At 41.8% G+C, this 17,053-nt stretch overlaps 1 protein-coding gene across 8 annotated transcripts in view; it reads left to right on the forward strand.

Moving 5' to 3' along the window:
* Window positions 1-902: 902 nt before the first annotated feature.
* Window positions 903-17,053, forward strand: part of DTNA (dystrobrevin alpha) — a 416,444-nt gene continuing 400,293 nt past the window's right edge. For 7 of the 8 annotated variants that reach the window (XM_019526848.1, XM_019526842.1, XM_019526857.1 and 4 more), the window contains exon 1: window positions 903-927. In XM_019526848.1, coding sequence (XP_019382393.1) covers window positions 920-927 — 8 coding nt within the window. In that variant the 5' untranslated portion in view covers window positions 903-919. The remainder of the gene's footprint in view (window positions 928-17,053) is intronic. The other variant, XM_019526861.1, reaches the window with a different exon arrangement.

Below are 17,053 nucleotides of genomic sequence, written 5' to 3' on the forward strand. Positions count from 1 at the left end.
TGAAGGCCAAAAAGTCACAGGTTGGAGACTTGTAAAGATGGTACCAGTTGTAAAAATACCAAAGACTTAGCTACAAAGATGCCATAAATCTTTCAAGAATTGTTTAAAGTGTTTTGCCAGAATCATGTCCAGGTTAATATCCTGCACCCAATTCTGGCCCTACTGAAATTTGGGAGTTTTGCAATTGCCTTTTTTTTGACCAAACAAACATTTTCCAGTTTCTAGCTTTCTCTCAACTTTCTCCACTGTCAGTTATAAAATAAAAAAGGAAATGTGTGTGCCTGCATGCGTGTGTGAAGAGGAGTAGAAGAATACAAAAAACTGTGGTATATTTTTGGTGAAAGGCTTTTTGCAAAATCTGAAAAACTTTTCTTTTGAAACCTATGGAAGTTATTATTGCAAAGTATTTTTTCAGTCAGATCTAATATATGCAGTTTTTATTGATTAAATTATGACTTACTGTTTACTGTGAAAATAATCCTTTAAAAATCATTTGATCACTTAATTCCTAAAGTATTTGGTTACATTAAACCTAAATACTTTATACTATGATTCCTTGATTTTTTAAATGAACAAAGGAAGTGGAGTGCCTTGCTTTGTTCTCTATATATGAGAGAGCATATATTTTTTCCCCCTAGGGCTAGAAATGCTTTAACTGTGGATCTGTTTCAGTTGAACCAAAGGGATTATAAAAGTTCTCTAATAGATTTATTTTTGAAACATTAATGAATGTAAGTTTTTTAAGGAAAACTTAAATACAGGTTGATGACAGTCCTGTTTTATTTCAGCTCTACTGCACTATTTTGTTTTCTGTTAATCTCAAAATAAATCGATAGCCATTTTATTTTCCTTTAGCTTTTCTGGTGGCAGCATGGATTGATTTGAAAAAGAAATGCATAACAAGGAACCAGATGGGACCATGTCAAGGTAGGTTAACTTTTTAGACCTACCCAATTTGACCATGTCCCCTCAGTCTGCATTTCAATGTCCTACTCACAGAATTTTACGAAGAGCTAGATGAACGTCCTCGGAATTCCAATAACGTAAGGAAAGTTTCTCCTTTTTTTTCCCAGTTCCCTTTTGCTGCTGAGACAATGTGGATGTACAGAGTATCTGTTGGTTAGATACTACAGTAGTGAAGCTTTACATATTCCTATTTCTGTCTAATACTTGTTTGTGAAAACAAAAACTGAGTATACATGGTGTAGCTTCTATGACATCTTCATTGCTACAAACACATGACCATGTAGCTGAATTATGGGCTTAAAGCATGTGATTATCTCACACCCATGAAACAAATGGAGCATATCTTACCATAAAATTACTTCAACAGTGACATTTTGAACATAACTACTTCTAATTTTTATGCTTAGAATTTTTTATTACATAGAAAAGTAGAGTTTTAGTGAAAAATAAAAAATTAAAACTGTTTGACTCAAAAACAAAATATTTCATTTAAAAAACACTGACATAGTACCCCAGGACTGTAGTTCAGGTGCCTCATACCCATTCTCCTGGATAAATCAAGCTCCCTGGGTCAGGCTGCTTTTCCTATGATACCAGTGGAGGAGGCAGAGCATTATAGGAGTCACATTTCCATATTGAATGGGAAGTGAATTTGGCTGGGAGAATGATGTCATGAGGCAAAACAAATGCAGCTGTCATGAGTTACTATGTGAGCATGTCCAAATTTGATACCAAATTTGCAACTATCCATAATAACCACATGCATAGAAAAACTGCTTCATGAGTATGCATTTTCCAAATTCCTGAAAGTACAGGACTGGTAATATTTTAATCAAAAGAGCCTACCTTCTCACTTTTCTACACAATAGCAGAAAGTAAATTGCCCTTTGTTCTTTCTCTCTTGTGTTGGATGCAGACTAGTCACCTTGCAGCTGGCTCTGTGATTTTATTCAAAACAAATAGTGTGCCAAAATGAGCCTATTTTTAAATGTATGAACTCCTTATGGAAAAAAATGTTTCAGACTAACAATTTGCTGTGGCCTGTAGAGCTTAACTCATTAATACATATTGCATTCAGATTTCTATAAAGTACTCTGGTTGTTTTAGACCCTCTACCTCTCATTTATGATTTGGTAGAATAGCAATAGTTGGTCCCTTGCCTGTATTTTCAGCTGCAATTTTTCAAAAGTACTGTGATTATAGGACATACAAAAAACTAGAACTCTTGGTTCCAAAATGATACCTTTTATTAGACCAACTGGAAAATGGCAAGAAAATTGTCCTTTTCTGCAAGCTTTCGGGATCAAAGTCCCTTCGTCAGGCTCTGGGAAAAGTGTAGATGGTACGAGATGGTTAAAAGTCCCCATAGGTAGGAAATAAACTTCATTTTTGCATAGAGGGAGCTGAAGATGGAAGGCTCTCCCTCTGGGTCCATGAGAGTGTCTTTGTGAGCTGTGTTGAGTAGCTCTTTGATGTGTCGATTAGGTAGAATTAGGTAAAACAAGTATTAGACACCTGGAGGTGTCAGATGGCAGGCAGGGAGGTTAAAAAAAACTTCCTTGTTGTTCTGCAGTGAAGTTTAAAATCCAAAATCGGCTAAAATTCGGCAACTGCCACTTCATTGCTAGACAATGGGCTAGGGATAGTGATTGGAAACTTGTTCAAATGTACAACACAACAGAAGTTTAGTACATATAAACTGCTTTCAAAATAGCTGAAACCAGTTTAAGATAAACCTGGATGGATGTAGTATCAGTTTTAACCGATTTAGGCTAAATTGGTTTATTGAACTTCTGTCTTAGATCCCCTCCAGATTCAAGTTAACTCACAATCCCTCACCATCCCAGGATGCTTTGGTATCCCAGCATCCTCGGATGTAGTAGTGGATAGCAACTTGGGCAGCAGTGGCCACAAGATGATTGAGTTTAGGATCCTGAGAAAAAGAATGATGGAGAGCACCAGAGTAAGGACTCTGGACTTAGAAAAGCAGACTTTGACTTGCTCAGGGAACTCATGGGCAGGATCCTATGGGAAGCCAGACTGATGGGGAAGAGGAGTCCAGGAGAGTTGGGTGTACTTTAAAGAAGATGTCAGGAGGCAAAACAAATGCAGCTGTCATGAGTTACTATGTGAGCACGTCCATATAGAAGTTTAGGTGTTTGGGCTGAAAATTGAAAACTTTTATGTTGGGCATTTTTTCCTTGCCAAAGATATTTTTTCCATGGAAAAGATCTCTTCCAAAAAAGGGTTTAAAAAAACCTTTCTGCAAGTGCAGGAACAAATCACCCTGATGCACAGGAAGACTAGCAACTATGGCAGAAGACCAGCTTGGCTTAGCAGGGAACTCTTCAGTAAACTAAATCAGATAAAGGAAGCTTATAAGAAGTGGAAACTTGGATGAAGAACTAGAAAAGAGTATAAGAGTATTGCGTGGCCATTCAGGAAGAATTCCTGGATGCATTCGGGAAGGCCAAAGCACAATTGGAGTAGCAGCTATGAAGGGATGTGAAGGGTAACAAGAAGGATTTCTACAAGCATGTTGGTAGCAAGAGGAGGTTCAGGGAAAGTGTGGGTCCCTTACTGAATGGGGGAGGAAACCTTGTGACAGCGGATGCTGAGGGAATTGACTGATGAGATTGCACAGCCACTGGCCATCATCTTTGAAAACTCATGGCGATCAGGAGAGATCCCGGATAATTGAACAATGGCAAACATAGTGCTCACATTTAAAAAGGGGGAACTAGGGAACTACAGAGCAGTCAGCCTCACCTCAGTCCCTGGAAAAATTCTGGAGCAGATCCCCAAGGAATCCATTTCTAAGCACTTGGAGGAGAAGGTGGTGATTAGAAGCAGTCAGCAGGGATTCACCAAGGGCAAGTCATGCCTGACCAACCTGATTGCCTTCCATGATGAGGTGACTGGCTCTGTGCATGCAGGGAGACCAATGGATGTACCTTGACTTTAGCAACATTTTAGATACAGTCTCCCACAACATTCTGGCAGTCAAGCTAAGGAAATACAGGCTGGATAAATTGACTGTAAGGTGGATAGAAAACTGGCTGGAGCATCGGGATCAGAGGTTGGTAATCAATGGCTTGATGTCTAGTTGGCAGCCTGAATCAAGTGGAGTGCCCCAGGGGTCAGTCCTGGGGCCGGTTTTGTTCAGGATGTTCATGAATGGCATGGAAGATGGCATAGAGTACACCCTCAGCCAGTCTGCCGATGACACCAAGCTAGGGGGAGTAATAGATATGCTGGAGGGTAGGGCTAGGATTCAGTGACCTAGACAAATTGGAGGCTTAGGCCAAAAGGAATCTCATGAGGCTGAACAATGATGAGTGCAAAGTCCTGCACTTAGGATGAAACAATCCCATGCACCCAGCCAGTCTGGGGGCTGACTGGCTGGGCAGCAGCTCTGCAGAAAAGGACCTGGGGGTTACAGTGGACGATAAGCTGAATATGAGCCAGCAGTGTGCCCTTGTTGCAAAGAAGACTAACTGCATACTGGGCTGCATTGCTAAGAGTATTGCCAGCAGGTCAAGGGAAGTGATTATTCCCCTCTCTTCAGCACCTGTAATGCCATATCTGGCATACTGTGTTAAGTTTTGGAGTCCCCACTACAGAAAGGATGTGAACAATTTGGAGAGAGTCCAGCAAGGGCAAGAAATGCGGTGAGGGAGCTGAGGCACATGACTTGTGAGGCAAGGTTGAGGGAACTGGGCTTATTTAGTGTGGTGAAGAGAAGACTGAGACAGGATTTAATAGCAGGTGTCAACTACCTGAAGGGAGGTTCGAAAGAGGATGGAGCTAGACTGTTCTCAGTGGTGGCAAATGACAGAACAAGGAGCAATGGTCTCAAGTTGCAGCAAGGGAAGTTTAGGTTAGCTATTAGGAAGAATTTTTTCACTAGGTGGGTAGTAAAACACTGAAACAGAGTACCCAGAGAGATGGTGCAATCTCCATCCTTGAAGGTTGCTAAGACTCAGCTAGACAAAGTTTTGGCTGGGATGATCTAGTTGAGGATGGTCCTGCCTTGAGCAGCAGGTTGGACTAGATGACATCCTGGGGTCCCTTCCAACCCTAATTTTCTATGATTCTATGATTCTCCCTTGCAAACCCCTCCTTGCAGGGTGGGCAGGCTAGCCTTGGCCAATGCTTTCTGCTCCAGCTGAGTAGGGAGGTATACTCTAGCACCCCACCAGCTTCTGGCCTGAGTCACTGCAGGCAAGGTGGCTCCATTTCCAGAATCAAAAGTGAACATCTGTTCACTTGCTTATGGATTCAGTCTATGCAGCTTAGACTAACCTGTGAAGACTGAATCAATTCATCCCTGGGCTTTTGGACTGTCTATACTTAGCATAGATCATTGTTTGTGTCTAGAGCTCCAGGTCTGGAGAGATTTATTCAAGTAACACTTACCTCTGCAAACCAGTTTTGACAACACCTGGAAATGGCAGAAATGTTGTAAAGAAAGAATGAAATAAAACGGGCTGCATTTGTTCCTCTATTAGCCAAATTAAACCCCAAATCATTTACATTATTCTTAAAAAAGGCAAAGTTTGTGTTGGGTAGGAAGAGGGTCAAGTGAAAGAGACCGTGTTGCCTCTTGCCCATAAAAAGAACAGAAAAAAGTTTGCGTAGTTCAGAGTTTTGTTCCAGTCCATTTTCTCAGTTGTGAGGATAAAATATATTCACTATTTTTTCTCAGTAAAATGATCTAAATCTGTAATTGTGGTACCAGTAGTAGATATGGTGGTCTTAGGCTTTGTTTTTTGTTGTTGGTTTTTTTTTTTTTTTTTGAGAGGCCTCATTACATGAAGTCTCTGTAGAGTTTAAGCAGACATTTTAATAACACATGTATTTATGGTTTATTGCATATAAAAAAAATGGCTTCTCTAAAAATCACCAGCCAGCACCATGTGATTACCTATTGATCTGAATTACCATCCACACACAGAGACTGCAATGTCAACCACAGGCAAGTTTGCATGAATCATAGATCTTAAAAAGAAAAGACTTATTAGTCATCTAGTTCATTGCCTTGTGTATATAGAATTATTCTGTATTGTGGTGTATATTTACTATTTTTTTACCAGTCTAATTTTAAATGATCACAGTAATGGCGCTCCCACCATTTCCCATGAGAGACTGTTCCAAAGCACAATAGCACAAAGCACACTGCCAAGAAATGTACTCATTTCCTGATGCTCATTTTTCTATTTATTAACTTCATTCTGTTGCACCTGATACTGTCTGTGAATGTTGTACCAGGAATTACTGAGTCTTAGTCCTGCAGATATCTGATATATACAAACATGTTTAAGAATGGTACCTGCACATAAAAATACATGCATGCCCCCCTACAGCTTTTACAAATTTGGTTTACATCTAGTGGTAATAGATCAAGAAAGCCACTCATGAATTGTCTCATGTTGAAACTGTGTGTTTTTAAAAAGAGCTTTAGAAATAATTGCAAATGATCGCTAAATTTTCAGAAGTGTAAACAAAAAGTTAGCCTCATCTGTGCTGGAGAATTGCACAAGTCAAATATATGCCCTGAACTTAAATTCATATAATTAAATTGGTGTGAACCTCTCTGAGGACACTTATTCCAATTTAAGAGTGGCTTTTTCTGGTTTAACGTAACATGATTTTGATTGACTTAACTTAAAACAAGAGGAGAGTCTCTTAAACTCAGAAAAGAATGTCCACATAGAGTTTGTAGTGGTTTAAATATTTATTATTTTTAAATCTGATTCCACTTAAATTGGGACAACTCTCCTGCATAGACAAGGGCTAAGCGTTCTGTCTAAACATCTAAACAAGTGGCTTGACTTCCAAAAGTGCTCATAAAATCAGATTTGCTGATTTCCTCTCATATGCTGATTAATCTTTCCATATAAGCCTTCTAACAAACTCTAGGTCTTTTCTCCTCAGCCTGGACACTTCTGCTTGGCACAGCCCTCTTCCTAGCTTCCAAACCCTCATGTGGCAATACTTCATTTATCATCCCTAATCCCCAAGCTCTGACTTTTTCCTGCCTTCCAACTACCTAATTGCCAAATTCTTCTGTGAAACTCTGTTTTTTAAGTATTCCTAATATTCATCCTCACTGCACTCCAAAGAGGAATATTTAGAAATCAGAGTTTCGTGGTTGCTGACCTAGAGGGAGAACAAGACTGGTAGCCACTGCCATTGCCACTGCTTGGGATGCAAAAGCTGCTTATTATGCCTCTGGTAAGCACACAAGTGATATTCTGCACTCTTATTTTAACATGTTTCAAGAGAACTTTGACATGGAGCCAAGAAGAAGGTGGAACGGGCTCCAGTTTCATGCTGTTTAAATAACAGAGCCTTCTAACTTTCTCAGCCTCATTAGTTAAGGTACTACCATAAACTATATAATAAAGCGAGAAACGGTGTCTTTGGAAATAATATCATGATGGGTAGAACCCTCAAGTGCTTTTTCAATCTGATCTTGAATTCTGAGTGTGTTTATTTGAGCAAAGACAGTATGAAAAGGAGGTAAAACTGAGTAAGATCCTTTGGGAATTGTTCCAATATAGTTCAAACTGAGATTGCAAAGGAAACTGTGAATATTTTATAAAACTACAATCAAATGTTCATTGTTTGTATAAGCTTTTCCACAACTTAGTTGCTCAGGCTGTATTTACCTACAATATGATCATATTGTCACTAGTTGATCATGCTGTCTCTTTTGTTAGATAGAGATGTTATTTAATAGGTAATTGTTCTTTTAAAAATTTAATTGGATCTTCAGACTTTGTGTGATATAGCTGACTGTGCAAAATGTATAAAATAGCCTTAGCATTATTGTGTTTGGTGTAACTGACCATGCATGAAATGTTATGTAGTGAATTAGACCCTGACAAATGAGTCTTTTGTCCCTTTCCTTCTAAATGAAAGCTGGGTTATGCAGAATATACACAAACTGTAGATATTAACAGATTTAATAGGGGGCATGCTAAAAAATTAAAAATAGCAAAGGAATGGGATTCTCAAAGGCATTGATGTAACTGCACCATCATAGAGTTCCATGCTGAGTGCTTTTGAAAATCCTAACCATATTGTAATTAATATTCACTGGAGGGGTCAAGTAAGGCAAGTGTGCCATGGTAGCCATGCTGAATTGGTTTAGAAAGGAGGAGGGACAATTTTCTGTCTTTTTGGAAATAATGGGCTGATAAAGAGAGGGTCAGATGCACAAACTGGCTCTGCAAACCAGAACTGGGCCTACTAGTGAAAGCACGCAAATGTATTCATATCAATACCATGGAATTTTCTGCAAGTTTCAGAATTTTGCTGAAAAGTTTAATTAGCTCTCCATAGGCTCTATATAAACTATGAAGAGTCCTCTACATAGACATGCTGCTGGGTTTTGGGTTGTAGCTCTGTTGGTCTAAGGACATAGCCAGGCAAGGTTCTTTGAGTAGATGTGATATCTTTTATTAGACCAATTGAGTAGTTGGAAAAAAGTTCTTACCAAGCTTTCGGACTCAGTCACCCTTCTTCAGACATAGGGAGTCTCTGCTGGTCTGAGACTTCAAGGAATGAGAGATGTCAGTCAGACATCCTGCCACACTTTTAGCTTCTCTCATTCCTTAGAGTCTCAGACCAGCAGACTCCCTATGCCTGAAGAAGGGTGACTGTACCAGAAAGCTTGGTAAGAACTTTTTCCCAACTACTCAGTTTGTCTAATGAAAGATATCACATCTACTCAAAGAACCTTGCCTGTCTATATAGACATAGTATGAATTTGAATGCGCAGATTTGCATGTACTCAGCGTTTGTGGATACATGTTCAGAGGATAGGTTTTGTTCAGGAATTTTGGAAAAACACCAACAATTCAGAAAAATATGTAAAAGTCAGTGTTGCTAGTGTTGGAGTGATGTCATATCTGTGATAATCCAGGAATTATATGAGAGAGAAGGATTTTTGAGAGAGATCTAATATTGGACCAGCTTCCATAGTTGTTATATTCATAGACAGACCTTCAAATGCAATACCTTCTTCTTCAGGTCTGAGTAAAAATCAGGTACAACAGAGATTAAAATCAATCTGCAGAGCAGTGAAATTGGAGAAGAGTGAAATTACCTGATGTGGCAGACAAAGAAATCACAGAAGAAAAGTTAGATTGATTAGTGGAAGACCAAGACCTTTCAAAAGGGAATAGGACCATTATTATTAGTAATGTAAAGGAAGATTATCAGGAATCGGGTAGATCAGTGACCAGCAACCATTTCAGGTTGTGGGCTGGGATGACCCAACTCGAGTCAGTGAGGTGGGCAAGTGGGTGAGTGCTAGGACCTGTCTACCACCACCACTGCTTCTCTCTGCAGCCACCTGGGCCTGGCAAATGCTGTCAAAGTCCCATGTTCACAAACTGGATCAAATGCCTCCATGGCTGGATCTGGCCTGCTGTGGCATTGTATAATCCCTGAGGTGGATTATAGGATGCCACAAAGTCAATATCAGCGTTTAATCCTTGATTCTTAGTATTCAGCTGGTTTATGATTTTGTTGTGTTCCTAGGCTCGCCTTTTGAAGATGTTTTGTAAAGCTCTCTTTAAACGCAAGGATAGTGAGATCAGAAAGGGAATGATTGTTCAATGAAAAATGTTGTTCTACACATGTTAGTGCATCTCTGTCCTTAATCCTTTTCCTGTAGTCATTCATTCTGGTGCATAGTTTTAGTACAGTTTCACCAGCAGATTTTCTATGAGGACATTTGGTTCACTGGATGAGATGTACCAAATTTTGGGATAGGCATGTGTAGGATTCTGATGGGTTCATTGTGGGGGCTGTTGATTGTTGTAGCAGTGCACACATGCTGATGCATTTTTCATCTATTGTTAAGGCAAAGCTGTGTCCCATTTACTGTCTGTTGAACAGCAGGGATTTTATTTCTGATGATGATTTGGGCAAGGTTAGGCTTCATAGATTCATAGATTGTAGAGTTGGAAGGGACCATGATGGATCATCATGTCTGACCCCCTGCCTTTAGCAGGAAAGAAGACCGAGGTCAGATGACCCCAGCCAGGTGACTCTCAAGCCTCCTCTTGAAGACGTCCAAGTTCAGTGATAGTACTACCTCTCTTGGAAGCCCATTCCAGATTCTGGCCACCCTAACTGTAAAAAATTTTTTCCTGATGTCTAACCTAAATCTACTCTCCACTAGTTTGCACCCATTATTCCTAGTTACTCCCTGGGGCACTTTGGTAAATAGCGCATCACCAATTCCCTGTTGTCCTCCCTTGATAAACCTATAGATGGCTACAAGGTCTCCCTTCAGCCGTCTCTTGTGCAGGCTGAAGAGGTCCAGATCTCTCAACCTCCCCTTGTAGGGTCTTTCATGGAGGCCCTTAATCACGTGAGTGGCCCTCCTCTGAACCCTCTCCAGATTCTCTGCGTCCCTCTTGAAGTCCGGTGGCCAAAACTAGACACGGTACTCCAACTGCGGCCTGACCAATGATGCATAGAGGGGGAGCATCACCTCCCTTGATCTGCCTTGGTCATGCATCTGCTAATACACGACAAGGTGCGATTGGCTTTGTTGATGGCCTCGTTACACTGCTGGCTCATGTTCATCTTGCAGTCAACTATGACTCCAAGATCTCTCTCAGCCTCTGAGCTGCTGAGGAGGTCATCCCCCAACCTATAGGTATGCTGGGGATTCCTCCTTCCTAGGTGGAGTACCTTACATTATTTTAATGTCTGAAAGCCAGGAGCAGAGGAAGAGGAGGGGGTCTTTTATAGTCCAATATTTATTGAGTATGGGCTATAATTGTTTGATGATATTTAGGGGTCTTCCCAACTTGAGGAAGCAGCTGGATGATATTGTGGTGAGATTGCAGGGCTGGATGCCATTTCTGAGGGCTTATCATGGCCAGGGCCTCCCACACCTCTGATTGGCCAAGCAGCACCAATAGCCCTGCCCCTTGCTGCTGATTGGCTGTGAGGGCTGTCTGTCATATGGTCCTGCCCCTTGTCACTGAATGGCTGTGAGGACTGTCCATTATGCGGCCCTGTCCATCCCCACTGATTGGTGGGCAGGGGCAGGTCCACATAGCAGCCAATCAGTGGTAAGGGGCAGCTGTGACAGTCATCTTGGGCTCCCCCAGTGTGTGGGTAGCCCTTCCTCCCCCCTTCCACCCCAGTTAGCTGTGTAGCCGGGCCCCCAGGGGGAGCCACCATTTTATTTTCAGTAAGTTTTCTTTTTTGTTGTTGTTCTTTTCTTTTTCGCAAATATTGTGGACATTTTTGCATTTTCCACAAAATCCACAAAATCACAATTTCAGTAGGTCCGTAATGATATTTCTTATATTTCTGATCATGCTGTCCCTTTTATTAGATATTTCTTATGGTTCAAGTGTGTGGTTGTACATAACCACCAGGGGTCTGCAGTCACAGAAGGGTTTATTGTTGTATTGCAGCAGGTTACTGCAGAGTATTTGGATGATTCTTTCAGAAATATGGTTTGTTTCTCTGGAACATCTTTGTTGCATAAAATCAGGTTTCAGGCTGGTAGGGTTGGTATTGTGAGTATTCTCTTCAGAGCAGGTGCTCTAGTATTTGTCTACATTTTAATCTAAGGGGCTGCAACCTGTGGATAAAGCTGAATTAAATGGGTTCATAACAGTGTGGAGGACTCACACTTCTATACAAGTTGCTCTCTCTAATAGTATTTCTTCCTCATCATCTAGGCCTTGTGAAGTTATAATAGCTAATTTGTGACCTTACCATGGTAAAAATCTAGAATTATGACATTATTGGTGGGGAAAAAAGGAAAGTGAATTGAAAAATTGAGAGTACTCCATCCAGTTCTGGGTACCACACTTCAAAAAGGATGAGAAAGTCCAGAGAAGAGCCACTCAAATGATTAAAGACCTGAAGAGCAAGTCATTCAAGGAAAGGCTGACAGATATGGGACTGTTCAGCCTAGAAAAGAGAAGACTTCAGGGGGGATTTGATGGCAACTTACAAACGTATCAGGGGAGAGCCTGGGTGGCTAGGCGAACAACAACTATTCACCAAAGTGCCTCAGAGGAAAACCAGGAGCTACGGTCATAAACTCCTAAAAGAAGGTTTCAGACTGGATATAAGGAAAAACTTTTTCATGGTTTGTGTGACCAGACTCTGAAATAGACTCCCAGCAGGGGTGGTGCATGGGTACTCTGGATATCTTCCAAAGGAGACTGGACACACATCTTGCTGGGGTTATTTGGCCCCAGCAGTTTTTCCTGCCCAGAACAGAGGGGCTGGACCCAATGATCTCACAAGATCCCTTCCAGCCCTAAACTTCTGTGAATCTGTGAGAACAGTAATGGTTCCAACCTATTTACCTGCAATCTAAAGTCCAAAACAGTTAAAGGAAAAATTACTTGCAAATAATTTGCTTTCCTAGCTTGCCCAAGGAAATCTGTTCTTAGGATAATGCAGAATAGCTTAATGGAACAATAATAACAATTTCCAATCCTACTCAATGCAGAAAAAGCAAACTTTTTTGGCACAGGTAAAAGCTTACTCTATCATGTATATATGAAGTGGCACATTTTTACAGAGAGAGAACAGTTCTGTTACCATTCCATCTGTCTTTTCATAAAACTATAGATTGAGATATATTGCAGGTTCTTGAAAGTGGTGTGTCAGAATATAGAGCCAGGACTGGCAAACCATTTTAATGTAACCATTGGCATTTTTGCATGCAAATAACCCATATTATTAAGTGTGGGTAGCTCCTTCTGTTGTTACTTTTGTCATATCATGTATGCCTTGACCCTCAGCAAACAAGGTTAATGCTTTTTCTCTCCTCATGCCTGATGTAAAGCAGAGGGATTACTGAACAGGATTTTCAGTACTTGGTGAATTGTTGGGTATATTTTTGTAAAGTGTAACCAATAATATGTCTTTAGGCATATGATACAGATAAACACACAATGGCATCTTCATGTTTTTTCAAAAGAAAACCATTTGTGTTTTGGTGAAAGGTTCTTGATCAAATAAAATCAAAAGTAACTTTTTCTAGTAGCAAATAGGCAGTAAAGAAGCAGCTTATTACTAGTGAAAAATTATGGTGAAACATAACATTAATAAAGGATACTTTATATACAATTGTATTATAAAATGAAAACAGTAGTCTCCCTTGAGAATATAGGCCTGATACTTGATCGGCTGAAGTTAAATCTGTTTATCTGAAAAAGGATTAAGTCCTGTATGGATGTGGATAAAGCTGTAGGCAGTTAGTGAACTAATTTTTCACCCCAATGAGCTAAGATATTCAGTGAAAGATCTTCCACCAAGTGTGCCAGATACAGGTATATTGGGTGTTTGCATCCTTTCCTTCTCAGCCTGAATTAATGGACTTTGTGCAGGATGTAAAAGAGAGACTATGGCCACCTCAACTTGCACATGCCGCCATTCATAGGCAGCATTGTCATTGTCCTGTATTCAAGCCAGGAGGCTGCTGCGAACTCTGTGTGCTCAGGATTTGTGAATTGCTGGGTCCGCATGGTCCTTCCCTTAGCCTGGTATTAAATCTTTTTAGGTATTAACCTGTTTACAACTGACAAGGGTCCTTCCACTGCAGCATGTGAAAGGCCACAGACAGCCTCCCTGCTTGGATCCTCGGTCCTTGTTCCTCCTTTGCATAGCCCCATTCTTGATAGCTAAGTGCAACAGGCCTTTTGCCACTCTTGTGAATCAAAGGGAAATCTGACCCTGATTATAAATCCATTCATATTAATAGAAATTACCCACACATGTTTCTTGCAGAAGTCTATCTGCTACTGACATTGGTGCTAAATTCCTGAAATATTAATGATAACACAGTCTTACACACGCACAAATGAAATCAAATTCCCTGAAACTCAGAGTCCCTTTGCAGATTCCTTAGTTTTTTCATTCTTCCTATATCTCAGATCTGCTTCTGATATACAAATACGTATTTCACTATGCCTCAGGAAATCTCTCGTGGAGTACAGGCCAATGTGACTCAGAGCCAAATGGGACTTCAGATTTGTCAGGCTGTACATACATTTCACTGGAGAAATAATCTCTTGCTCTGCTATAATATCCAGATTCTTTTTAAACAAGAAATTGTACGGAGATCCTAAGATGTAACATTCAATTCTTTTTTTAAAGGACAGTTCTAGCATCTTTTGCTTTAAGTGTATTGAAATGCATGAAATATGTTGTCTCCATGTAGTTAGTCCTGAAGCCCTTGAATTATATTGAATGGATACCACTAGTACCAGTTCCCTCAATCCCTCTTGATAATGACTTGAAGAGCACAACTTTTCGGGACCTAGGAGGTTGGGAAGGGATGGCTGAGCCCATTCAACCGCGCTCCTACCTCTCACACACAACAGCTATGAAAGATTTAGAAGAAAAGATATTGCAGCCTTGAGCTGTATCATCTTTTTTTCCCCCAGAGAGCTCCTTTTTGTGCTTAAGAACTCTTCAGAAGGATTTCCCAGGATATCTGTGGCTGAGAGGTATCCCTTGGAAGTGTGAGTCCTACAGAGCTGAGCTTCCAAGGATGTAGGTGGCTGGTGCAGGTCACAAATATGAGTTCTTTGAGTAGATGGTCTGAGATGCATTAAAATGCAAGGCTTTGGGGCTTGTTCTGCTGTTTACTCCTTTGAGGTAAAACCTGTCTCAGGACAAAATCTAGAAAAAGGTTCCTAGTTAGAGATTCATCCTCTATGGGTTTTATCATGGGAGGGAAAGATCTAGTCTAAAGTTATTGTGATTCTTAATCAAAACCTATGATATTATGCTTGTCATCACCTAATTTTTGTGTGTATGGAAACAGTAAAAATTGATTTTTTTGGTTGTATTTCATTCAGACACTTTAAGTCAACAATCAACTAATATAAAATGCACTATCAAATATACTCAGAAGCTAGTCAACCTACAAAACAGGGTTATTTTCTTGATAGAGTAAGTATTAACACTAAATATGGGCAGAATTGGGCTCTAAGTTTGCTGGATGGTGTGATGGGGCATTGACTCATTTTTTTCAGAGAAAACGAAATTGCTTTGTATAAAAATAGATTTTTTTTTTTTTTACTTAGCTTTCAGTTTTTTCCCTTTGAGGTGTCAGGGTTACAGGTGACTAAAAACAAAGGAAGGTTTATCAGGCCACACATTCATAAAGTTGTATTTTTAGGTGGGTTTAGTATTCCAGTTTTAGGTGCACTTTCATTGTTGATGTCTAAACACAAAACAGGTGTCCACCAATGAAATGCAGCTGAAGCTAATACTGCTAATGTTAAGTAATAACACATCATAAAGTTGGCTTGAAAATCAGCAAGTTAGAAAATGCTCAGAGATTTTATTGGCCTCCTGATGTTTAATTCATTAGGGTTCACATTTTTAAACTTTTCTTCACATCTATGAAAGTTAGAAGTTTACTTTAAAAATAAAAAATGCATTGCAGTAACTGAACTAAAGGGAGGAAATTGGCCGTATAGATCACATCTCCCCTAGGTCACTTGGTATAGGATAGAGAACATGTATTATACACAGTCTCAGAGAAGCCTAAATTCAGCGCACCACTGATGGTGCAGCAAATAGTGGCTGCAACTGGAGCCAGTCCAAGAAGGCATGGAAAAAAGTCTCCTCCATCTCCTCCTTGCAAAAATGGCAGGCCACCAATACCATTAGTGGTGGAGAGAGAGAAGGACCCCAGCTTAAACCCAGAGAAACATAAAAGGTGGGCTTTTGTGACTACTGCTACCAAAGTGAAGGAACTACATAGATTCAGTGGCCGCGTCTAGATGAGTGCACGCATGCTGCTTGCAGCATCTCAAAGCCCTTCAAGAAGCTGCAAGAAGCATATGCAGGAACAAAAAAATGTTCCCCACGCTGCAAATTTGCAGCGCAGGAGCAAAATTAGACCTGGGGTCAAAAAATACCCTAGGAAACAAAAGCAGGGCAGAGCATGGTGCAGGACTGTGCCCTGAGGCAACCAAAGACTCGAGGAGTCCTCCACAGAAGCACTCTGGTAGCCAGCACCAGCCTTGCCCTGGAGCTGAAATATGCTGCGTACCCATGCAGGGCAGGCAATGTACTAGCTGCAGGGAGCTGGACCTGGGCTCAGTGCCAGTAAGTAGTGATTGGGGGAGCTTGTGGAGGGGGGAGGGGACCATGGGGGACACCTACCTGCTCCTCAAGCCCCCCAGATTGCTGCCCCAACTGAGCTCATCCCCCCGCCTGCCCCCTGAGCTCCTCTGATTGCTTTCCCGCCTGGCCCCATCCCCTGCCAGCTCCCTGAGCCTCCTGGATTGCTACCCTGCCCAGCCCCATCACCTGCCTGCCTCCTGAGCCCCTCTGATCGCTGCCCTACCTGGCCCCAGCATCCCTGCAATTAAAAAAAAAAAAGCAAAAAAAAAGCCCTAAACTCACAGGCAGTAGCAGTTGCCATTGGGGTCACTGGGGCTTCTTGGCAGAGCTCTCCCCTCCTCCCCCCCCCCCACAGTGGGGAGCAGTGGGGACTGGTCCTGGCCACCTGGCACCCGCACTGCCACTGCCCCAACATGCAGTGAGGCCAGGGTCAGCAGGGTGCCGCACAGCTCTGTGTGCTGTTGGGCAGCTGGAGCTGCTCAGACTGAGCAATGCCAGACCTCAAGTGACGGCTGCAGCAGCCCCAGCTACCTGACAGCACGTGGAGCCATGCGGCACCCTCCCAACCTGTGCCACAGCTGCGCAATGGAGCAGTGGCAGTGTGGGTGCCAGGCAGCTGGGGCCGGTCCCCACTGCCTCCTGCTGCCCTGTGCTGGGGGCGTGGGGAGGGAGAGGGGCTCTGCCAGCAGGCCTCAGTGACCCTGATGGCTGCTGCTACTGCCAGTGAGTGAGGGGCTTTTCTTTTTTTTTGTTTTTTAAAGTGCCGGGAGGCTGGGGCTGGGTGGGGCAGCCTTCAGGGGTCTGGGGGAGCAAGCAGGGCTGGGACAAGTGGGCCCTATGGGGGCCATGTGACCCCTGGAGGGGGATGTGATCCCTGAGGGGGGCTTTAGCTCTGGGGGGGACAGTCTGTGAGCTGTGGGGGGGGGGCTGTGCCTTGCAG

The sequence above is a fragment of the Gavialis gangeticus genome, unplaced genomic scaffold (assembly GCF_001723915.1).
Source record: "Gavialis gangeticus isolate Ggan-Ray unplaced genomic scaffold, GavGan_comp1, whole genome shotgun sequence".
NCBI lineage: Eukaryota > Metazoa > Chordata > Crocodylia > Gavialidae > Gavialis > Gavialis gangeticus.